Here is a 24,832-nt window from a genome sequence, read left to right on the forward strand (position 1 = left end):
ACAGTGACGGGAGACTCTTGCTGCGGCCCAACGAGAAGCGAAACGCTGTAGAACGTCTTCGATGACCGAAGAGCAGCGGCAACAGTCTTTCGCAGTACAACGTGCAACCAATCCACAGCGAACGTCTGCGATGACAGAAGACCAGCGACAACTGTCTCTTGGTGCGAAAGGAGCATTGGTACAGCTTAGACCGTCTTTCACGAACGAAGATGAGCGAAAAGTCTCTAGTAGCTAAAAGAGAAGTGGAACAGCGTAGATATATGTATAGCGTAAAATAGGCATCACCAATAAAGGAACGCTATAGAAAAGATACTGCGCCAAGGACAAGCAGGCAAGGTTCGCTTCGCATATATTCCAAGTTGTGCGTTGTATCTGCATGATTTCTTTTTCTCGAGAAGTCCCTATGCTGCCTTTGAAAATAACTTGCATGGCCCTACTCTTTCTCTTTTTTCGACCCTGTGATTAACCGTATGTTTCTGAGAGGATCAAAATAAACTACATAGATTTGTTCAGAGACCAGTAGCAAATCAACATGCATACTGATTTTGTATTTGTGTATTTTATACTGGAGCACGATGAAGACGAATTTCGTATATAAACGAAATTCATGTTCTTAATATCACCCACTTTCATTTCCATTAATTTATCATTTCTTTATTTCATTCATTAAGCACAAGTAACTTCCTCTATGTTGTCCTTGGGGTCAGTGTTTGTTAGCTTCTGACGACACCACTGGGCGCCAGTTACAGCTGCGACGACATCCCGGAAAGGAAATTTTATTGCGGCGTATTGACATGTTGGACAATATACTATCAGAATGACCGAGTTAGCCACCGGAAAATTCTGCTCCTCTTTCACCGCAAAACACGAAAGGAGGCACTCACATGCACAAAAAGAGCATAGTAAGGGATGGATTGTGCTGTGCAAGTTTACGAGACAAAAGCACTTTCTGATTATGAAGCACGTCGTAGTGGACGACTCCGGAAATTTGAACCACCTGGGGTTTTTTAAGGTGCACCTAAATTTAAGTACATGGGTGTCTTCGCATTTCGCCCCCATCGAAATGCGGCTGCCGTAGCCGGGATTTGATCCCGCGACCTCGTGCTCAGCAGCCCAACACCATAGCCACTGAGCAGCCACGGCGAGTTGTGCACGTTATCGCATTACCGAAGCGTGGAACACTTTTACTACATGAGAAGAATACTTGAACAAAAAAATTATATTCAGAAGAAGCGCTTTTGGGTTTTGTTTTCGCTCGGTGTGTCGAGCAAATATTCGCATTTAATTGCTCGCACGCGGTTGCGTTAACCCAGTGATGTCTTTTCACTTTGAAGGCGCTCTTCGATGAATCTGCAACAAGAATAAAAAGAAAGCATTAGTTCAGAGTTTTGTTATATATATGAGGAACGAACAGAGAGCGTGAGAATTCGGGATTTATTTCTGATCGCGTGCAGTGGGGGGTCTACTTAACCTGCAGCAACATCTCCTTAAATCACGCGTTTTCTCGTACACCGTCGTCTGGGAACAAACTCGTGTCAATCGGGCAAGTGTTTGGGGAAGCAAGTAGTCGCAGCTGTGAGTAACAAGCAAGGCGAAAATATGCATGGCACTGCCCAACGACAACAACAACAAATAAGGAGACCATAATAATGGCAGCGATAGAAAAAAAACCCTTGATTTTAGTGATGATTCTAAAAACAAATGTATAGGTTTTTTATAGGTTTCGCATCACCCCTCCTTCCGAGTTGCCGGCTGTCCCGGAGATAGCGGGGGCATGTCTTGGCCCGAGCAATTCAAGAAGAGCAGAAGTACTGGAAAATGAAAGAACTATTTTTTTTATCAAACGGTCACTCCACGCCCGCTATAGGCTTCTATAGGTTTTGATTAGTGGTGTCAGACAGACAGCGCAGAAGAACTTGACCGAGTAGTAATTGAAATAATGCGCAGAAACACTGCTGTGGAAGATAAAACAGTGACCTGACATGATTTTTAAAGGGACATGGAGAAAACGAAGGTAAAGAAGCGAAGTAAGCCTCTCATAATTAGAAACCTCCTTTAATGTTCATCGCTGATGCCTGAAAAGCAGACCAGAGACTGCCCATCTAGGCATTCCTAACGAAAATTTTAATGCGCTTATGCCTGCATCTGCTAGACCTGTTGCTAAAACATTGGTCATGTGGAGTGCGTACGCAAAATTCGCATGTATCTGGAGCTATCTCGAAAACATAAAAAGCGAACGTGATAATTATAACGCTTGCTGAAACTCGTGGTTTGAAAATGCAAGAGTTAGGAAGCTGGAACAAAAAATAATATTGAAAATAAAAATAACGTCTTCTTTGTCTGTGTCCTTTTTCCGCACGTGCCATCTCAAACCACAACTCCTTTTGACGGTGCAGACGTTCTTAAGGATTTACGAATCCCCACTGCGTCATTCCCAAATAATCTTTATTTCACAACCTGCGTTGTTTTTCGGTGTCATCTGGCCGCGACTACATAACCCGCAAATTATATTCGTGCAAAAATTACTTGACTCTTTGGGCGTGCGCATATGCGATGTTCTTCCTATTACCGACAGAGCTGTTGCCACGGATATTCAATTTGATGACATCTTTCCTAATAATGCAAAATTACTGCCACACCGTATTCTAGACGGTATATTACAAGATCACCTGAAAAACCTTCAAACAAACGTTGTAATTGCTACAGATGCTTCAAAATGTGAAGAAAAGTCAGGTGTAGGAATATTTTCCCCGATTCTCGATTGGACATTTTCTCTTCGGCTGCCAGATTTCATACCGATTTTTTTAGCCGAATTCATGGCCGTGGTGCTGGCATTACGAAAATTAGGACCATCAATTACGTCAGCCGTGATAGTTACTGATTCTTTATCATTGTGCTCATCCCTTACTGCTTCTAGTGATTCTCGCGTGATGAGGACATTTCAATCATTGGTACCTGGTTACTTGAGAAGCGTGCGTTTGATTTGGGTGCCCGGCCATAAAGGACTAATCATTAATGAAATTGCAGACTCTCTAGCCAAGGCATCGATAAGTGGCCCGATTCTTCCTTGCTGCCCTTTGACTGCTTATGTAACTGCAGCTAGATTTCGCAGGAGTATCATTATACAGTCAATATCAGGCTCCGCAATTACTAACTCTGTCGATTACGGACATCTCCTGCACCCTTGGAACAGAAATTTTTGCCGAACACGGAAAATTGAAGTGTCCATCACGAAGCTGCGCTGCCGTATACCTGCATTGAACTTCTACCTCCACAGGTCTGGTCTGGTCCCCTCACCATTATGCTCATTCTGTGGCGAAGCGGAGACAATCGATCATTTCTTGTTGTCTTGCAGACGTTTTTCTGTTATAAGAAAACGACTACTCGAAATCCCGCTTCGCTCTATTGGTCTGACTTTATCAGTGCCTGTGATCCTATCTTTTGGAGCCTCCATTGTTGGGTTCAGCCACAGAAATGTTTGCTTGGCGATCCAAAATTACCTCATCGAAACTAATCGATTTCCATGTTAGATTGATCGTTCTCCCTCCCAACCATAGCTTTCTTTTATTTCTTATCTTTTATTAATTATTATTGTTATTATTATTATTATCTTATACCCGGTTTTCATCTGATTATTTCCTTTTTTCTCCAAACACAAAACGTTTACTTTTAAACTCACACGCCCAAATTGTTAACTCCCTTGTTATCATTATTATTTTAGGCACCTAATTAAACCGCCCGATTCTTGGCCAATCCCCCACTGTGGGTATGTGCCACGGCCACTCAGGACAACAACAACAACAACTCCTAGCCGCTATCTGAGTACTATGTCATTCTAAGTTTCATTTCTCACAGCAATACTTGGAAGTAGCTGTTAATAAGGAGGGCTGTTAGTGTCTTTGGTCCCATTCTCGTTGCACACATTATTATGCACCATTCAAGCGCCTCCTTTTTCTTTCACTTGATCCTCTACGATGCTGATGACCTGCTATAAGCCAAGATAGAATTTCAGTTTGGCGCGGTTCTCAGCCCGCAACCTCGATTTTCTGCGCCGACGTGCACGTACGTATATGAAATTAAGCGGCTGCTCATGTCTGCTGAGCCGATTTACCAAGCATCTGCGCGCTTTGAGCTTCGAGGTCCTCGCTATAAAATGGGAAGCCTGCTCCCCCCAGTGCATATTCCATTAGCGGCGACGCGTTACACATCATACTTCCTTGTAATTTTTCTCACCAATCGTGCTTTTCGTCGGCCTTGGTGGCGTCATATAGTCAGATATAGCGACGGCCTTTTCCCTTGGGAAATCGCATAGCGCGGCACTGGATCGCGCACTGTGATCTCTTATAACACCTGATAGCTGTACATTCACTGTTTCAGCCTCCTCCCGGTCTCGGACAACCGGTACAAGCAGCTAAACTCACAAATCCATGCAAATTCGCGAGCGTACACGAATGCGCGCCAAAATGTTCGCCTCTTACATGTCGCCTTGGATAGAGGTGCCGTCGCTTGGATCTGCGCGACCCTTTCCTGGAATGGCCGCGCTTGGCGCGTGTCGTCGAGCCATCGGGATGCGCTGTACGAACAGCCTCACTCCCGACACGGGCTTCCGTAGACGGGATCCCCTGGAACCCCTGGGTTGGTTCCGCATCCTGCGTAAAATATAGGACGTCGGTGGCGTCGGCGTCCTCGCTCTTCCGTGGACCCTCAGTCTTGTGGGCTTTCGAACTCGCCCAGAACAGGTCGTCCTCTTCCAGATCGTCCATCGTATACGCCGTAGCCAGGCCCGATGCCGTCGTGGTCCTCCCGCGCCCCACCGTCCTGGTCGCTCGTGTCCGGATCTCCGCGACGGTTTCCCCAACGCCCGCCTTGAGGGGGGGCGCAGATCCGAAGTTCTCCAGATGAAGCACGACGGCGGGCTCGGCTGCTTCTTCCCGGGCGCCGTCCAGCTCCTGGCCCACAGTGCCGGCTTGGTTGGCCAGCGCGACCGACGCCACGAGCCAGACGAAAGCGCACAGCCCCAGCGTGAGGGGCACGAGAGCCAGCTTACCGATGCCCTTGTCACCGACGGTTTGCCGCTTGAGCTGAGTCGCGCTAGGCGGTGGGGCGGGCACTCGGCGGTTCCGCGCGTTGTCGTCTCCGCAGTCTTCGGGCGCCATTCGTGCGGACAGCTGCGGCGTCGGCGGGGGCACCAGAGGCAAAGAGTCCGACGTCGAGCACTGCTGCGCCTGCCTGAAGGAGCGGCGGGAAGCGTACGTGGGCGCCAAGTCTTCGCGGGCTGGAGGAATAGTGGGCATCGAGTAAACGCGGTCGAAGCCAGTCGACATGAGTGGTTCCGAAGAACCGCCAGGGGCCGTGAAGTAGAAGGCCGCTGCGCTGCTGGCCAACGCACTCGAGCGATCCCTGTTCATCGTTGCTTGTTCACGGCCAATTCTTCAGTGGCGCGAGCTGTAGAGTGGTGGCGATGATGATGACCCTATAATGTCTTTCATATCCACATTGTGGGATTGTCTAAGAATTGGGCGCCTCATATTTTCCATAATATTTCAAGAAACTACAAGTAATGTGCAATTGAGCAATCAAACCAGACAGATTACCTAGTTTCCTAAACAGAACAATTTATAACGGTAATGCTAGGAATCAACACAAATATCGCATAGAGAATGGACAGTGCTGGCCTTCCTCTTCTGCGCGCAACCGAGGCGTGTTCACGCGGAGGACTTATCAAAGATGTTGGTGCTTATTCCTTTCATCCGTGGCACATACCCACGAGTGGAATCGCCCTCACATGCACATCGGCAAATGAAATATTAGTCATTGGAACGCTTGTAGGGAAAAAGGCTGAAACAAAAAACATTTGATAAATAATTATAACAAAAAGAAAAAGAACAAGAATCGCAATGCCAAAATTGTAACAAACGCGGCACCATTTGAGCACTGCACATGCCCGGATGCGGCCTGGCCCGCGGGCCGGGCTTGGGTTGAGCTCGGGCCTCAGTGGGATCCGTAACAGACCAAGGTAGGCTATTTGTAACTTGATGTTTCAGGATATGCCTTTTTTGTTCTCTCTGGCATTAGGCGAGTTCGCCGGAAATTCGTGAACCAATGAGCACCGTAACCCAAGTTCCTGGAGGAAATGATACACTTCATTGCCCATGCCCTGCATGCACCACATGTTGGAAAAAAGTACAGAGACGCTCAATTCTCCCACATAACGAAGCACCGATCTCATTAAGTTTAGATGAATAAAGCAATAAAAGTTTGTGCCAGGTGGCAGTGTGATTTAGTATGTAGTACTGTTTTGCCAGTTGCGTGTCGCCAATTTATATTTAATGGAACAGTAACTTCTATAGCGTCACTGTGTTGTCAAATTCCGAAAGTTAATATAAGCCAATATATGTCAATTTACACACCCACAATGTTTACTGGTCCTGTTGTAATATTGTATGTTGCAATGGCTCTTTCAGGTTCAAAAGCGGGATGAAATGTCTTACAGTGTACACAAGGGTAGTCACCTCTGCCTTCGCTATACAGGGTGTCCCACGTAACTAGAGCCAAGCATTAACAATATGCAAATGCCACGCAGCTGGACAGAACTAATGTAATGTAGTTCGCCTCGTCTGGGGATACTAAGATTATTTTTTTTGCATTCCGCCTAATGGTATTAATCCTAATTATCCTGAATTTATATTAGCATTTCACTTAATTAGTCTTAATTAATCGACTTCTCAATCATTATAATTAGATGAAAAGCTTCAATGAGAAAATAGTAAAGCAACGTGGAAAACTACCGATACAGCTTTCTGTTGCTCAATACGTAGTAGATAAAGGTGTTTCTCCAAGCATGAAGGAAGCCCTCGAATACACGGAAAACTGCCGCGCGATTGGCCGCTCGAGGCACTCTGCGTGTATTCGCGGGAGCATAACGAACAGATTATGACATTTTTTGTACCTGTTCATTTGGCAGCAACAATTACGTCCAGCTGAAAACCGTTCACCGTCAAATCCGTAGTTATCTAATATTCCGCTTGCGGCTGATATCTTCGAGTCAACTGGGAACGGAACCTTGTTTCGTTTAGGATCAAAAGCTAGCGGGCCGAACCAGGCCGAACCGGGCCAGGCTGGCCAGGGTACGGGCTATGTTTGGAACCAGGGGGTCGGGATCGCGTGGCCAGCGCATACTATCTTCGGGTTCGGACCGGGCCTGGGCCAGAAAAAAAAACGCGACTCATGTAGTTCTGTAGGCGCCCCTTGCAACGTAACCTGCTCTATGTTTCTGTAAACTTAAGCTTGCTGAAATTGTCCTTTGGCTGCGACGGAAGCAACAAACTAGACGTCATTTGTATGGAATTACGTTAGACATATATACGCGGGAGCTAACGTATTTCCTTTAACGCCTTTGACGAACATAGGGCCTCCTACCGAAACGTTGGCCAGATCTTCTGAGGCACCTTATCTCTGTTTACAAACTGTATAGCACAGTGCAATGGTCCATCTGTCAGAATCCTTCATGATTTTGTCTTTGCCGGGTAATGTGAATCCGCTTACACGTATGTGCAGACATTTGCGAAGACAAATATTACTTCGCATCTCAGAATTTTTTTTTCTGCAAGCCGGCAATGCTCGAATGGGAACCAATGCCCGGTAATTTGACTTTGGGAAACGAGTCACGGCACAGTGGCCCGTTGATGACACAAGAATTCAAATAACTGTTACGACACCACTAAGCAAGCCATTACAATCGTGCTTTGTCAATCAGAGCCTTAAGACAGTACAGTAAGATGCGTTGCCTTTATCGGCATTTTCGTTTATCGGGAGAATATTCTTTAATGAATTTTCCATGTCAATGTTCTGAAGTCTGCTAACCTTGTTTATCCTGCTCTCACAGACTTACGCCGTCTTGAAGGAAATTAATGCTGCTTAAATGATCCCACAAATATGCACTCTTTATACTTACATTACACTCCATTATAAAGCTTACTATATCTTTCCTAGCATAACTAGGGCAGGAAATTTTATTTTGCAAACATGGAAAAATTTAATTAACAAAGAATGGTTCTTTTTCAGGATTCGGACATATTCGAAATGTGTTCAGCCACTTACTCCCTGAAAAAAAATATATATATGCGCACAAAAATTTTTCACTTCTGCTACCTAGTACCACCATTCTTTTTTTTTTCGTTGATGTGTCGGTAACAGTGGTAAAGTCACACGATCAAGGCTCCAATTTTCTGCCGAAACCTGTACACTTCACTATGCCGCAAGTATCGGTGTGGGCATGCTGATGGATTTTTTTAATTACTGTTGTTGACCTAACAGCGACGAACATACATCCTAGTCTTAGATGCATAATCTTCGCCAATCCAATGAGATATATTGAATAAGGAGCGCATGTAAGTGTTATCATTTAACAAGCGTCAAGTACTCTTACACTACCCTTTATTTTATTGTTTATCTAAATATAATGCATCCCGAAGCAACCATTTGATCAGCTGAACAAGCAAGTTCGATGCATCGGTAACAAGCTTTTATGCCTTAGCTTTCACACTTACATTGACCTATAATAGATGCATTCTCCCGGCTAATATAGTATGAAAATAAAGCAACCGGAATGAACGAAGTCAAATGTTGTCGTGTTGTAGAATAACGTTTACAAAGCGACTCCTTTTCAATTAAATAAGCGTTCCAGTGACAGCGATCAAGCCATGCTGAATGCGAATTGGGTTGTGCATGTTCCGTTGGCGGTCTATGCATTGAGGATACAATTAAAGTATGATGGCTCTATGCGCAGTACCTGCCATTTTTAATTTTTTACTATCTACGCAACTCTTCATTCACGTTATTTTAGCGGAGGTACAATAATTACCGGACCATGAAGGCCTTCCGAACCGCTTTCTGAAAGTAATAAGGAGGATCACATGAGTATGACGTCATCAGTCTCTGCCTATTACGCCGCGCAGCAGGGCATCCTTTTGCCAACATGTTTGGTTAGGTCATGACTGTTCAGTAGCGTTTCCTAAATAAGTTAATACAAAAAGTGTTTTAGACTTGCATGGCTTATAAATTATACTAAGGTGCAATGGAATTTTATAGCTCTCAAGTTTATTTGCTTTCTAGTATATTCACAGGCGCTGTCTCTGGATCGCAGATCTTGCGCCAGCAACATATAGTCGCCTCCTTGTTGAAACGCTGACCACGGGGTCCGTCCGCCTATTCCTTCACCTGGACAGTAGAGTCCGAGCCGTCTGAAGTGTCACCAACGGCGCCCAATTTCTCCGCCTTAATCTCGATGACCAGACGAATGATGAGAGCGATGGAAAAGAGTATGAAGAGGAACAGGATGACAACAAAGCAAACAAATTGCAAGCACTCAATCATGAAGGCCCTCGTCCCTCCATCTTTGTCCTTCATGGGGTCGCGATGAGCCCCATGGTTCCCGTGACAGACTCCGACGTGATGCGCGCAAGGCACTTGGCCCCCCTGAAAGGCGGGAGCGCGCGCTTGCGCCTGGAAGGCAGCTGGATACGCGGGTATTTGATCCGGGCCGCTAACCAACACGTAAAATTGGCCTGTACCATCCACGAATTCATGACGGCCTTGAGCGGCGTCCTGAGGAAACGACTGGTAGTAGTGGAACTCTTCCGGGAAAGTCTGTTGAGTGTGACTCGCCTGCAGCACTCCCGGTTGGGGCGTTACCTGAGGGCTCGTCGAGGACTCGTCTGTTTGAATCGGTTGGTTCGCTGTTTCGCGATGAAGGGCGTGCGGCTGTAATAGCGGATTGCTTGAGAGGGCACCGAAGGCCCCCGACGTCGCTCGATCGTCTGTCAAGCCCGGAGGTGCGCCCAGATGAAGCATAGTAGTCCGGCACTCGCGCTTGTTCTTATTCACAAGTAGTGGCACTTACCCACTACACGAGGAACGGCCAAGAATCAATGAGGTTTGCAATTTTTTCTTATAATTATATCCTAATCGATTGAGAATTTAAAACGCTAACGTATGGGGGTGCACAGCTGCCGGTAAGACAAAAAATAATAAAGACATTAGAAAAATTTTAGCTGAAGTAGCTGCCTTTCATCTTCATTTTCTGATTCGTGCGCAGTGGTACAGAGCAGGCCAACCGTCTTTTATTAGCAACTTTAGCGCGCTGTAAGCTAATACTGAACTTCTGCAGGAAAATAATCTGTGAGGTTGCCGCAGGAACGCTTGCGAGACCATTTGCGAGCATACTATATCTCCGTGGCACAAGACGATAGCCATGTTAAGCTACTTGTCTTCTAAGTTAATGATTGTATTCGAAATCATTTTAATATCTGCGAGTTTAGTTTTGTTGAGCAATCCGTACGTTTTCATCATCATCATCAGCCTATCTATGTTCACGACAAGGCGTTTTACTTCCCTCTTACCGACATGTTTATAATTAGTATGTTTCTTTTTATTTTTGCACAATTTAGCCTCCTTAACTCTTCTTACATCTTTTTTTTTAATATTTCACCTATACCCTTCCTCTTACCGCCAGTTTCTTGGGCAATCCTCCGTAGTGGGTAACTGTAATTATTTCAGGGGCAACCAAGCGAGCGTTCAGTCGCTTTACACCACCGTGAACCGGCCCGAAAATTTCCACTACATGCACCACGAGATGGCTTACCCACATGGCTTCTACGACCCCGGAAACCGTAGTCGTCGAGGCTCGCTGACCCTGGGCATGCCGAGCGAGTTCGACGTTAGCTCCACCGTCGAACTGGTGCCGTCGTCAGCCGCAGGCGTAGCGGCCAGCGTCAACCGCTCGTCGCTGGCATGGCCGTTTTCACCCGCCGGGACCCCTGCAGCACTAGCCGTAGGTCACTACGAACACGGCCAACCTCGGAGAGAGGCCTGGATTACGTCCGCCTTCAAAGGACTTCGGGCCGTGGGCACAGAGAGCGTGGCCGCTGTCGTCTCCACTGTGGTCCTGTGCTTCTTCACAGGGCTCGCGATATGGCTTTTGTCAACGGCTCATGACCAATGGGACGACAGTGGTTTAGACGCGGTGGACGACGCAGATGCGGGCCTGCACTTGGATTTGTACGGTGCGCCACCTTCGCCGCCTGTTGCCGGGATTCACGAGATGCTCACGAGTGAGTGGAAGATAACAGTAGGAACCAGGCGACCGAGAAGCAGTAAGCGTGCTTTGATGTCAACAAAGGTGCTCTCTGACGTGGCGCTGAAAAGCCGGGTGCCCCCCTGGACCGAAGATAACGCTGAAAGCCGCGCTAGTACTGTGGATGGCGGCGGCGATGACAGCGATGAATCGAAGGCGCCGAGGACCTCAACAACTGACGACGACGCTGTGACTATTGCTTCCAAGCGCACCCGTGTCAGGCGACGACCTGACACGGGCAGTTCGGCAAAACGCGTGAAGTGATCCCATCGGGTAAGCCTGGACATTTTGTTTTGGTTGTTTTATGTGCTTTATTACTAGAAACTACGCGTTTCCCAGTATACCCGACTACGTCCCGAAAATGAAAATCCGTCTTGTGGTGCCTTATTGCCAACACATTGATTGATTGATTGATTGATTGATTGATTGATTGATTGATTGATTGATTGATTGATTGATTGATTGATTGATTGATTGATTGATTGATTGATTGATTGATTGATTGATTGATTGATTGATTCGTTTCAACGTCTCAAATGCAACACAGGCTACGGGAGGCACTACAGCGGAAAGCTACGTATTCGACCAATTAATGTCAAACGCTCTCCTAAGTTTTTCATTCAAGTTACATTACAACGCGGCAGCTATGGCCAGCCATCAAACTACCTACCTCGTGTTCAACAGCAGAACGTCAAAACTACTGAGCCACCGCAACGGCTGCCAAGACAGTTATAAGGGAAGGCGTGGCAGTAGAGGTTTGAGAAAAGACAAGGAACAGATTATATTCCAGTTGATAGTTTAAAAAAAAAGCAGAGTTGCACTGGTCATGTAATTCGAATAAGGCATAACCGATTATTTATTATAGTAACAGGATGGGGGCCGTCAAGGGGAAGGAAGCGCAGTTGAAGGCGGCAGAGAAGTGTGGGGTCATGGGAAGGGTTCAGATTGCAGAGAAAATGGGGTAACTCAAGGGCTCCGGGAAAGCTCTTTGTCATGCAGTGAACGTCAACTGAGGATGATTGCGATGATAATAGTGATTACTAGTTGTTCCGCATGTACAGAGATCTTGCGCTAAAATTTTCATGCGTGACAGCAGGTCTCGGCAGCTCTAGAGAGGTAGCGACCACGCGAAACCGAGGAGAAGGGAGGCAGCACCCCCAGGAAGGGGGTGGCGGCCCTCTCCGATCCGCGGAAGTAGCGAGGAACCAAAACCTCGAGAAGCAAAATGCACGAGACTGACGTAGTGGCCGCGTCGCGGTAGAAGCTTGTCCTCCCTGCGTGGAGGGAGCCTAACCGACTCTGCAGGCATATTTACTAAAGTTGCTCTCTCTCTCTCTCTCACAAGGCACAATGCTCAAATAATCTCCATTCGATGTGTTTCTTTTCTAGGTTCGCCAGCGTGAAGTTCGACTCTGATGCTCCACACAGAGGACGAGGCCCCTTACAAATATATCTGAGCCGGCATTTGCACTCCGTGTTGTTTCTTCCGCAGCGTTTTTCATTATTTGACAACATATTTTTCTCTAAAATTGAGGTTCCACATAGCAGGAACCCTATAGCGTACATACATCAGCGCGTCATCTAGCACAAGTACATATAATTATTTATTCGCAGTTAAACAAACAAAGTTCTTTACGTTTTGAAGTAGTTTGTCATGGGCCAGCGTTCTGGCGCCTGAAAACTCGGAACAGCGATTGGCGTGACAGTGAAACGATGATCGCAAATATTCTTAATTATGTGCACCATCTTAAGTAATAAATGTTTTTCGAGTATGATCCACGACACGTTAGCAAGAGACCTGAACTTTCTTTGATAATAATAAACGCTTTAAACAACATTTGACGAACATAGAAAATAATGCCTTTTTTTGTTTTCGTTTCTCTAATTTCCCTATTTTAACCTTTATTGGCAAGGATAATACAAATCATGCAAATTCTGGCGATAATTGTAGACATGAACAAACCGTGCTTCGATTTCATCTTTGTACCCGTCTAACTTTCGCCCTTGTGCTTTGACAAAGTAAATTGTAAATTTAATACGAAAGATCTTGAGCGCACTACTCAAGTCAGCAAAATCTAGTATTGTGGTGCCATGCCAAGCACTGTTCATTGCTATCGGAGCAGCGATAGCAGAAAACACTAAAGACAAAAGCGTAAGCGAGTATCGCAATTGTATATTGTGCGACAAGGATTTGGACTTCTTGCCCGCAGTATTTTATAAATAAATTATTTAATAAAAAAATCACTAATCGGAGAAGTTATTCAACACCATCCACAACATTTGCTTCTTCGCAGATTTTAACAGCACGCACACCATAATGCGAATTTAGGTGAAAGAGAAATTGAACTTTGCTGATTGTAGTTATCCTTAATCAAGACTCGTACCCACTATTGCAGCCCATCCAAGATCGATTGCATATCGAGAAAATATGTATGAACATAAATTTAATTTCATTCGAAGTAAAACTTTCATTATCCTCTTCATCATCAGCAGCTTATTTTATGTCCACTGCTGGACGAAATCCTCTCCTAGCGATCTCCAATTACCCCTGTCTTGCATTAGCTGACTCCATCATATGCCCGCAAATTGTCAGATTTCACCACACCACCTAGTTCTCTGCCGTCAGCTACCTTCCTTCGGCCTGCATTGTGTAACCTTAACAGACCACAGGTTATCTGCATTACGCTTTATATGACCTGCCTAGTTCCATGTCATCCTCTCAATCTCAACTAGACTATCGGCTATATTTCCGTACACTCTCTATTCCGCACTTCTGACTTCCTGTATCTTAATGTTACACTCGAAATTATTTCAATAGCTCATTGTGAGCTCCTTGATTTCCTATGCTTCTTTGATGACCTCCGAGTTTCTGCAACATATGTTAGTACCAGAGGAATGCAACGATCACACAATTTTTGTTTTCAGAAATACCGCCAAACTGCCGGTCATTACTTAGCAACGGTATGCGCTCCAACCCATTTTTTTTTTCATCGGTAAATTTCTCGTGATCCTGGTCCCCTGTGAGTAATTAGCCTATAGATAAACGTACCCTTGCGCAGATTCTAGACTCTGAATGCCACATACTCCTCTCATTATCCTGCCAGGTAGCTGAACCTTACCTCGGTATTCTGCACATTAATAATGCCTACAACCATGCTACCAATACCGACATTTATTATTCCATCCCCAAGCGCCTTATCAACGCTCTCAAACTATCGCGAACGCACTGGCTTCAACCTTCAGTAACGACTAGAGCTGCGCTGCTGTTAGCGAAGGCTTCGTCGAGATCAACCGTGACCTCCCTATCAACGTCACCAGAAGGGGAGAACGTGTCGCCGAACTCGTCGTCTGCTGTACGCACGTCCGGCACCACAGTCGGTCTCGGCGTCATTCCCGCCTTCCCCGTGGACCCCGGATCAACACCGTCGCTGGCGGAGTCGTTTCCTAACATGGCTGTACGGGCCGCGATCTCCCCGTGCCGGCGGGCGTGCGCAGAACCGTTCTTCAAGAGACCCTGGCGTCCGTGCGAGTCTGCGGGCAAGAAAGGCCAGTCGAGCCATCCAAGGGTGAGCATCACGGCCGACACCACGGCGATCGCGAGCAGCGTCCCCAGGGCGATTCTCGCGCTCGACGGGGGCGTCGGTTCCTCCACGGGCTTGAACGCGGGTCCACCTTCCGGCGGCGCGGCGTCCGCCAGCGAGAAGGTCACGAGGTTCGCGCCTAGAGAGGCCAGGTGCACGTTTCCGCTCTCCGTGGCGCCAGCGCTGCAGTCTAACGTCACTTGCAACTTTGCAGGTGGCCGGGACGGCGACGACGACGACCGCTTGTTCTTCTTTAACCAAAATCCCTCGTTTACTCGGTCCTGCCTGTCCATGGCGACGAAGCTTGTCTCCTTCTTCCTCTCCTACAGTTCATCAAAACTGGCACACACCCTCGGTTGGATATATGTCACGGAACATACCTCATACCTTGGCGCATACCATATACAACGAGTACAGGCCGTGCAAGATTTTGTTCATTACTTACAGCTCCCAATAGAGAGGAAGTTGTGAGGCATTTATGTTTTTCACGTGTCCCATAAAAGATTTAATTCGCCTCTAAACTAGACAGACTCTGTGGAATGGAGCAGAATCAATTATAGCAATAGTATATAAAGGCGAGCCTCGAACAAATACTCAAGCTAAAGGAAGACCAGCTTCAGACAAAGAACTATTATCCGATCAGCAATGCATTACTAAATTCATACTAAAAACCTATCTATTACTTTACGCTGTAATCCTTCAACCATTGCAAGATCACTGTTCTGTTTATTACGTTTCAAGTTTATCGTCTCCATGTGTGGCGTACACGAGGCCCGAATTCTACAGCGGGCCAGAGGACACACGTCTCTGCATACAACCTTTGCTGAAATACTGCCACGCATTGTATCCTGGGGAGCTATAGGGTGCGATCTTGTACGCGTTCCAAAATAGAACGGAGGTGGTCCGTTCCATCGAGCCGCACACAGTTGGTCAGTTTGAACGGTGACGAACGCCATGACGTCAATTGTGAAATGATATCTGCTGTCAATCATTCCATGTTGTCTACTATCGGACGAACGCGATGGAACGGACCGCCAATTTCGCGACGGAAAGAACGGACCGCCTCCGTTCGAGTTTGGAACGCGTACAAGATCGCACCCATAATGTAAAGCTACTCCGAACTTTTCTATTCCAGTTCTGCAATCAGCCCTCCGCGATTGGTAAAAAGCTTTTCGGACTACCCCCACGTCGCCGCTCTCTGACGCGTCGTCACGAAAACCGCCATATATCCCCTTTGATATGACGTGTACACACTGACTAGCATGATTGGAGCGAACATAAGAAAATAGTTATTTCTGATTCGACGCATTTTCGCCATTAGACCTGGTCTAATGGTCAAAAGCTTTAGGGCTGCACCCACATCACCTGCCTGTCACGAGACGTAACAAAACCGCGAAAATTCACCGCGTCAAAGTGACGTGTACGCGTTAAACATTCAGAACTATGCCGAACAAAACTGATGCTTTTTTTTGAATAGCCGCTAGTTGCCCCGTTCCGAACGGAATAAAAGATGGCCGCCGCCGATCGCTAAGGCACTGGCTACTCGCACCTGCCGGAGAGCATCATGGGGTTATTTGCCAAAAATAAAACTTTTTGCGTGGCCGTGTAACGTTTTCGAGCACTGTCGGCGCGCTTACAACCTTGCTCAGCCAACTCTTTTTTGCTGAGGACCCGTTCCAGCAGCATTCCTAAACTTCCGTGGCATGCTGCCGCGATTTTCAACCAGCCACCGCAAGCTAAGTAAGGTAAAGCGGACCAATCACAGACGCCGGCATCACCCTCTCCATCAGTTATCGATTTTCAGTGCACTGGCTCAGCCCCATCGAAACCCTCTCCACTTGAGCGTGCTCCCCGCGTCTTGTCAGCGAATTACACAAGACAAGCCGCTCAGAGTAGGCAATGCTATTCGTTTTTAAAGCAAACAAAAATGACCTCCTATAAATGAGGAGAGCGATTGATTGGTCTTTTCAGACGACCTTGCGGGTCACCGCCCGATGCTTACGTTGGCGGTTACGTAAATTTCACGCCAGCGGATTGAAATAAAAACATATTGGAATACTTTTGCGTTATAGGGCCCCTGGTTCTATGCGAAACTAAAAACGTACTAGCAATTATCCCCGCCATTCTTTAGGCATGTAGCGTGCATAAAATTGAATGCTTGCCACTATGACCAGAATATTAAGTCATGCGTCGCGGTTCTACGACGTCTACTCTAGCCCTCTCGGTCCAAATAAATATTCCACATTCGATAAAGTTATTGTTTATATGCTCACGACTGAGCAAAACGTCACAGTCAATTACATAATATCATCAAAATACAATGTACAATTAAACAACAACCACAAAATCTACGCTAATGCGTCGTATCCACGAAGACACCACTGCCATTCTGAGGCCGCCGCGCGGTTTCCTTCGACGTCGCAGCGGCGGCACTATCGCTGATCGTGGCTTGGCTCGCCGGGTCTTCGCCGTCTTGGGTCTCCGAGGTGACCACCGAGCCTGATGACGTTGGAGACACGGCACCTGTCGCCTTTGGTTCCTCGCGTCGATGCCGCGGGTGCGTGTCGCTACCGTTGTGTTTCACGGGGTGCACGACATACTCGGCGCCGTTGGTGGCCGTCTCGGTGGTCTCTAGCTCCTCGCTGGTCGACAGCGATAGACGCAAGACGAGGAAGAACCGGACGAGGCCCATGAGCATCCCCAAAGCAGCGATGAGTGCGCACAGGGCCAGGTAGCCCAAGCTGCGCTGCGGGGGCTCTGGGGGCGGCGCGTACGCCACCACCTGTATGGGCGCCACCTCGCAGGAGATTGGTGTACAGGTGCAACGGGCCGGCGTCTGCATCTTACAGCGGGGGACCCGGCACCGCAGCTGGCACCCCGGTCGACGCCGACGCCCGTGGTGCCCCACCCGCCATAGGCTGCTGAGGCGCGGCGGTGGCGGGACCCCTGCCAAAATCTGCCACCGGCAAGTTCCACGCGGCTTGGGTGTCTTCTTCCTGTACAGGGGCCCCGGCGTTCTTGGGAGCCAAAAGTGTTATCGCCCGTCTCGCTCTGCTGCATCGTCCTTCCGTCACGCGCACGACACGCGGCGTGAGCCTGTGGCACGAGCGAGTAGAATTGTCATCTTCTTCCTGGCTTGTTCTCGCTTGAACGACCACTTGCCGTCCCGTTTAAGTCAAACGAAGAGCTTGGCCATCAACCTAAGTTCAGGTCTGATGGGCTGCTAAGCAAGCATGAGGGCACCGAAGAGTGAAGACATGTGTAGACATTAAAAAAAAAGGGGGGGGGGGGCGAGCAGTTCACAACCAGTGTTTGCTTCATTACTGCTAATATTTTTACTCGGGGGCGAAAAACGAGGGCGATAATAAGGTGCATACTGCATTAACTTCTACATAATGGCAAGAAGTACATAATACCTGAATGCTTTTTTCTTCTAGTTATTCTTTGTCGTTACGTTTTATGTGTGTGCTCCCTTCGGAATAAATTGTTCATTGTCAGTTCATTGTGCGTCTTCTCTTCACCCTTGCCTTTCAAAAGGGTGAATTTTGTGAGGCTATCTCGCGATATTCTATCAGGTTATGTGTCTTTGTGACCACTAGGGACTCGGTATCGTGCAAGACATGGTCGGTAATTAATAAGGATACCATAAATAACTGCTTAATTAGCAATTATAGAGGAAGTATTGCAATTCGGGAATTTAGGACCCAAATTTATATTATTAACTGAACTGTGCACGCTATGCGGAGACTGCGATCGAAGTTACATCGGTGACACAGGTAATTTCCAGCAAGGACTGAAGCAGCGCACGTACGACGTAAAAAAGAACCCATCTTCGAATGCTCTCGCCTAACACGCAGAAGCGACTCGCCATGAAACAGGCTGGGACAACGCAAAGATAATAGAAAAAGAAAAGGACTGGACTTCTCGGCTTTTCCTTGAGTCCCTGACAATCTGGACCACGGAGCACACACTTAATCGCAACCACGGCAACTTTATATACGTGCAGCACGTTGCCTATGTCACATCTTAAAGCCTACATAAACGGACCATTTCGGCCTTCAACTTCATTGTGAACAAAGCTCTCGTGCGGCAGCCGAAATGTCTTTCCTTTTATAAATTTTCGTGGTTGGTGTCCGCTTTTAACTGTTTTCAAAAATTATTTTTTTTAGAATGGGGCTGTCTTTGTTGCATTGAACTGACCGTTCGCGTCCTATTCTATTTTCCGCTATCTAACGTATACCTCGTGTGGTTCAAGATCGCGTACTTTTATTTCCCCCTGCGCGAATTGGTTACTAAATTCATGTTCAAAGCCTGTCAATTACTCTAACTTGTAATCCTTCAGGCATTGTACGATCACTGTTCTATTTATCCGGTTTCTATTTTATCGTCCTCAATTCAGTGGAAGAACACCTCCTTGCCTTACAGCTCTGACACACAGCCAGGTTTGTTACCGATCTTCATAGCCTAACACTTTAATCTATGAGTGTGCCTTTCGTATGATGCATCATACGCATGACTGCATCCTGTTTGTCATGTTCATTAGGTATTGTATATCACATGTGCTTTCAGGTGTTTTTTTTTGCTTTTTCTTGTTTGGTTTCTGGTTTTCTCAGATTCTTCCTTGTTATAGTATATTGTGCCCAAATATTGCATTTGTGATGAACTACTTATTTCTTTTGTTTAGTGAAACCAAAACCTTCGAAATAACACACTTATGATTATATAATCTATTTATATTCTTTGTTCGCAAACACTACCCTATGTACTTGCCCTTCCTGTTATAATCCCATGAGGGATTGACAGTATGTGAAAATAAATAAATAAATAAAATAAATAATATGTGGGGTATAGGGCAGCAGGCCAGAGGGCAGACTTTTCCGAATAGAACCTTTGCTAAAATACAGCTACGTACTGTATTCTGGTTCTAACCGAAAAAACGCACCTGTATACTTTAATGCCTGGCAATGTAGCCCGAGAGAGCGTAAACTTTAATTTCAAATCAGCAAGATTTGAGTCCGGCGTCTTTTAGTGGGTCTGGGCACCCGCCGCGGACGCGGTTCCGAGACCTTGTCTCGAAGCGGCTTCCTCGGCCTATTAAGTCATTAATCGCGGTTCTACGACGTCCATTATACCGCTATCGGGTGAAGGAACTATTGCACATTCGATAAAGTTAATCTTTATATGATCACGTTTGAGAAAAACGTCACAGACAGTGACACAATATCATCAAAATGCAATGTACAAATACACAACAATCACAAAATCTACGCTATTGCGTCGTGACCACGATGACCCCACTGCCGATCTGTTGCAGCCGCGCGGTTTCCTTCGACGTCGCAGCGGCGGCACTATCGTTCATCGTGGTTTCCCTCGCTCGCCGGGCCTTCGTCGTCTTGGGTCTCCGAGGTGACTAGTGAGGCTGATGTCGTTGGAGGCACGGCACCTGTCGACTTCAGTTCCTGGCGTCGATGCCGCGGGTGCGTGTCGCTACCGTTGTGTGTCACGGTGTGCGGGACATACACGGCGATGTAGGTGGCCGTATCGGTGGTCTCTAGCTCCTCGTCGGACGACAGCGCGAGACGCAAGACGAGGAAGTACAGGACCAGGCCCATGAGCATCCCCAAAGCAGCGATGAGTGCGCACAGGGCCAGGTAGCCCAAGCTGCACCGCGGGGGCTCTGGGGGCGGTGCGTACGCCACCGCCTGTATGGGCGCCATCTCCAGGAGACCGGTGTACAGGTGCAACGGGCCGGCGTCCGGATCTTGCAGCGGGGGACCTGGCACCGCAGCTGGCACCCCGGTCGACGCCGACGCCCGTCGTGCCCCAGCCGCTGTAGGCTGCTGAGGCGCGCCGGTGGCGGGACCCCTGCCAAAATCTGCCACCGGCAAGTTCCATGCGGCTTGGATGTCTTCTTCCTGTACAGGGGCCGCGGCGTTCTTGGGAGCCGATAGTGCCATCGTCCGTCTCGTTCTGCTGCGTCGTTTTTTATTGCACGCGCACGACACGTGACGTGAGCGTGTGGCACGAGCGAGTAGAATTGTCTTCGTCTTCATGGCTAGTTCTCGCTTGAACGAGCACTTGCGGTCCCGTTTGAAGTCAAAAGAAGAAAGAGAGAAAGCGAGGACAGGAAAGGCAGGTAGGTCAACCACAAGAGCATCTGGTTTGCTACCCTACACTGGGGATGGGGGAAAGGGGAATAGTAAAAGGAAGAAAGGGAGAGAGCAAGCACTGAAAGAGGAGCTTGGCCATCAACCTAAGGTCAGGTCTGGTGGGCTGCTACGCAAGTATGAAGGTACTGAGGGCTGAGGACATATGTAAACAAAAAAAATGGAGGGGGACGAGCAGCTTCTAACCTGGGTTTGCTTCATTGCTGCTAATATTTTTATTCGAGGGCGAAATACGAGGGCCAACATAAGGTGCATACTGCACTAACTTCCAACTAATATTTTATTCCGAAACAAGAGCAAATATGTAAACGGATAGATAAAAAACGCCTAGAAAATAAGCCGGCAGATCCCACGCCTTGTGGGAATCGATGTTATGCAAAGGAGTGTGCGGGGAGCCTACCAAGTTAACGGAACGCCCATGGGAACACCAAGACGTAGGCGGTTGTTTCATGATCTACATGAGACGCATGTCATGGCCAATCATTTATGTTCATCATGTACTCTTGTCATACCATGCCAATTTTGGCACATACGAAGACGTAATCGGCTGTTTCATGTATCTACATGACACGCATGTTATGACATTCTTGTCATTACCTATCTTTTATGTTCGCCATACACTCTTGTCATACTATGCCAATTTTGGTATATACAAGAACGCGGCTGTTTCATGACCTATACATAATACGCATGTCATGACCGAACGTTTATGTTCGTCATATCCTCTTGACATACTATACCAATTTCGCTATATTGGCCTCGAGCTCCACCACTGGAAAAGCTGGCGCCACCGTCGGCGTGACGTGCTAGGAGGGATCACGTGGACATAGCGGCCGCGTCGGCTGCTTCGGCAGCGCCGAAGCGAGCTGAAAACGAGAGTTTAAATTCCTTCGTACGCTACGGTCCTCATTTAGTGGCGATATTTTCCCACTTCGAGTGTCTCCTTTACAACGCTTGAAAGCACTACCATAGGTAGTGGCTGCCTTTGAAGGCGCGCAACATGGTAGGCTACTGCTCGGTGCCACAATGCCGGATGTATACGCAACGGAGCCCGCAGTCAGCCTTATTCACACGTAGCCGCAGGACAAGCTGCGTGAAGTTTGGCTCGCGAAACATAAAACCGGCAAACATCGGCTACAACTCGGGTATGCAGCAAGCACAGACGCGAGGAAGATTTCTGCTACGGCGCCGTGTCTGTGATGTTCGGAAAGCGCGCACTGAGACGCTCGCCCGAGTCCGCTGCCCGAGTAATGTCATGACGGTTTGGTCTATGAACTTGTCGATGCTATAGATACTGGCAAGTTGAGTGGAGTTGAAAGGCAGCGGTAAGAAGCACATTTAAACAAAGCATGGCATATGGTCATGTTTGTGTTATGAATTAATGCACTAGATTGCAAAAAAGGAGCAGCGGGAAATCACACGCTGAGAACACCGATAAACATACAGTGCGACGCAACTCTAGAAATAATATTGAAAGGTAAAAGAATTTAGAAGATAAAAAAAATATTGAATCGTCGCGACGGCACATCAGTCCCCGTATAGGCGTCGAAGTCTCTATAATGAAATTATTTTTTGAACAGCTCTGGTAGCGCCCACGCAACAATGGTTGCTTGTATACTCTCAAACGCTCATATTCTGCGGCCTAAAGCTCATGGCACGGTGCGAAAACGGGCACGCAGCGAAAGCGAAATAGTGCGCGGACAAGCATGCAGACGCGCAGTCGGTCGCTGCGAATCTGTGCGATCGCTGCATTGAGGCTTCATTCTATTACGCCCCATTTAGCTATACAAACACTATAAGAACATATTTCACATAGTTCGCTTTTAGCGTTTACCTACCTTTCACGCGAGAAGCCGGTTCCGGAGACTTTTCATCGCGGCGACCGCGCGCAGTGGCGTTCACTGTACGTATTCGCGGTAAAGAGTAGCGTCTGTAAACGATTGTGTGCTTTCAGTTTGCCCAAGATTATTATTTAGACAGTAAAGATCTTCTCTCGTTTCGAAAGTACTTACAGAAATGTTCGGAAGAGCTCGCGCGTGGTGTTTTCACTGAGCGCTGACAGCAAAACCTATGAGGAGCGCGCCGCGTGATCCCTCATACTACGCCAGCGAGGCGCTTCCGATAGAGGGCGACTCCGTAACTCCTCGCCGCCAATACAAAGTTAAAGAAACCACCATGAGAGCAGCAAGATTTAGGCGGCTGGGTTGTGACCTACATGACAAACATCATTACATTCATGTTATGACCAATCATTTAAGTTCGTCATACACTATCGTCATACTATGACAATTGTGGTACCTACCAAGTTAAGGAAACGACCATGGGAACACCAAGACGTAGGCGTCTAGATAGATGCTGTGAAAGTGGCAAATGTTCGCTGTTGAGATCCCACCGATGGCACCGGCTGTTGGGATCCCACCGATGGCACCGGCTGTTGGATTCCCACCGATGGCACCGGCTGTTGGAACCTCAGTGCTGACACCCGTTATTGCAATCGGACCGCTGGCGCCCGTTGTTGCAAATGGGTCGCAAGCCCCAAGGGTAGCGTTGGCCTGGCGGCCTGGGGCACACTGGAAGCATCCGAAGATCCCGGCAAAGCATGAGTCGACTGCTAACAGAACAACTTGTTTATTCTAGCATCGCAAAAGAGCGGCCGGTCAGGTCGACCGAAGTGGAGAGACGGGAGAGCACGTAACTCAACAGTAGAAATCGGAGCCTCTCTCTTGGCGTCCGGGAGCAGCTGCTTTTATACTCTTGGCGTCGCGGGCAAGAAGGAAGGTCACGGGATGACACCACGTGACAGCGAGGCACGGACGGACTGAGAGACATGTAGAGACGAGTGTAGTGACGCATCAGCCGGACCGGCGCCGGTCAGACCTCCTCGCTTCATACTTGGGGAGCTCCTCTCCCCGGCTGCCGCGCTTTGACAAGCGTGGGCACACACACACACACGCGCACACACGAAGACACGTGACACTGAAACACGCCTGCACGCGCTCGGCGGGGAGGCTCTGCGGCAGCTCCGAACGGGCCAAAATGTCCGCCGCTTTGAACGAAGCCCCGACGTCCGTTGCATCCGCGTCGGCCATATCGCGCGTCGTAGGCGAAACGTAACATCGCCAAGAAATGCTTCGCATTTAAGACGACACCAATTTGTTGTTACGTCGTGTCCCTCCGGCGCTTTGCCTCAAGTGGCTGCGAAGTACTTCTGAGGTCTTTCTCTCGCATGAGCCACCTAAACAATTTATTTTAATGGATTCTAAGGATTTGATAGGAAACTCATGATGCTGTCTTAGCAAAATTCTTCGGCGATTAAAATCCCGAAACCACACAGTAGCCAGTTCGCACTGCAGACACTGCTGACAGATTTCAATCGCAGAAAAATACCTTTCTGCGGGAAGTTGGACTAAGTTAGCTAAGCAGTGGAACCGAAAGTTAGGCGATTTCGTAAGGATTCATTTTCCTGTCTAACTCAGCACGCATAATTGACGAGAGCTCAAAATGAGGGAACACGTGAACAGAACCGCTACGGTCAGTGAATCATGCGAAGTATGCCGCTAGGGCATGTCATGAGTTATCAATAAGTGACTGGTACTTTCCATCAAATAAAAGTGTGCAGATCCAACGCACATGTCGGAATATATGTTACGCGAAGCTGTAGTTAAGCGGTTAATTAAATAATTTACAACTAACGACGATGAATGCAATTTTGTTTACTTTTTTCCTACAACGTGTAATCAATCACATGGAATGCTTGTTTATCCACCACAAAGGCAACAACTTTATTGTCATGCAATTTTTAGGTTTATGCATCACATTCCTTCCAAGACATGCCGAATCACGATATGCAGATCACGCGGACGCACGGTGTGAGACACCTACGCAGCCATGTCGCGGTAACGTACGCGATGTATGATGCTTGTCGAGGTAAGATTGGTGATGACAGTTGT

The 24,832-nt window shown here is 47.6% G+C and overlaps 1 protein-coding gene and 1 long non-coding RNA gene across 2 annotated transcripts; one reads left to right on the forward strand and one right to left on the reverse strand.

Moving 5' to 3' along the window:
* Positions 1 to 1,201: 1,201 nt before the first annotated feature.
* LOC135904123 (uncharacterized) lies at positions 1,202 to 5,471 on the reverse strand. Its single transcript, XM_065434741.2, has 2 exons — positions 4,479 to 5,471; positions 1,202 to 1,350 (listed from the first exon to the last, which is right to left on the reverse strand). Exons 1-2 carry the CDS (start codon positions 5,406 to 5,408, stop codon positions 1,324 to 1,326), a joined length of 957 nt encoding a protein of 318 aa, XP_065290813.1. The 5' UTR covers positions 5,409 to 5,471; the 3' UTR covers positions 1,202 to 1,323.
* A 5,082-nt stretch (positions 5,472 to 10,553) lies between these two features.
* LOC135904122 (uncharacterized) lies at positions 10,554 to 12,604 on the forward strand. Its single transcript, XR_010565014.1, has 2 exons — positions 10,554 to 11,407; positions 12,524 to 12,604. It is a non-coding gene; the product is annotated as an uncharacterized lncRNA (long non-coding RNA).
* Positions 12,605 to 24,832: the final 12,228 nt, after the last annotated feature.

Source organism: Dermacentor albipictus, chromosome 1 (genome assembly GCF_038994185.2).
Source record: "Dermacentor albipictus isolate Rhodes 1998 colony chromosome 1, USDA_Dalb.pri_finalv2, whole genome shotgun sequence".
In the NCBI taxonomy this organism is placed as follows: Eukaryota; Metazoa; Arthropoda; class Arachnida; order Ixodida; family Ixodidae; genus Dermacentor; species Dermacentor albipictus.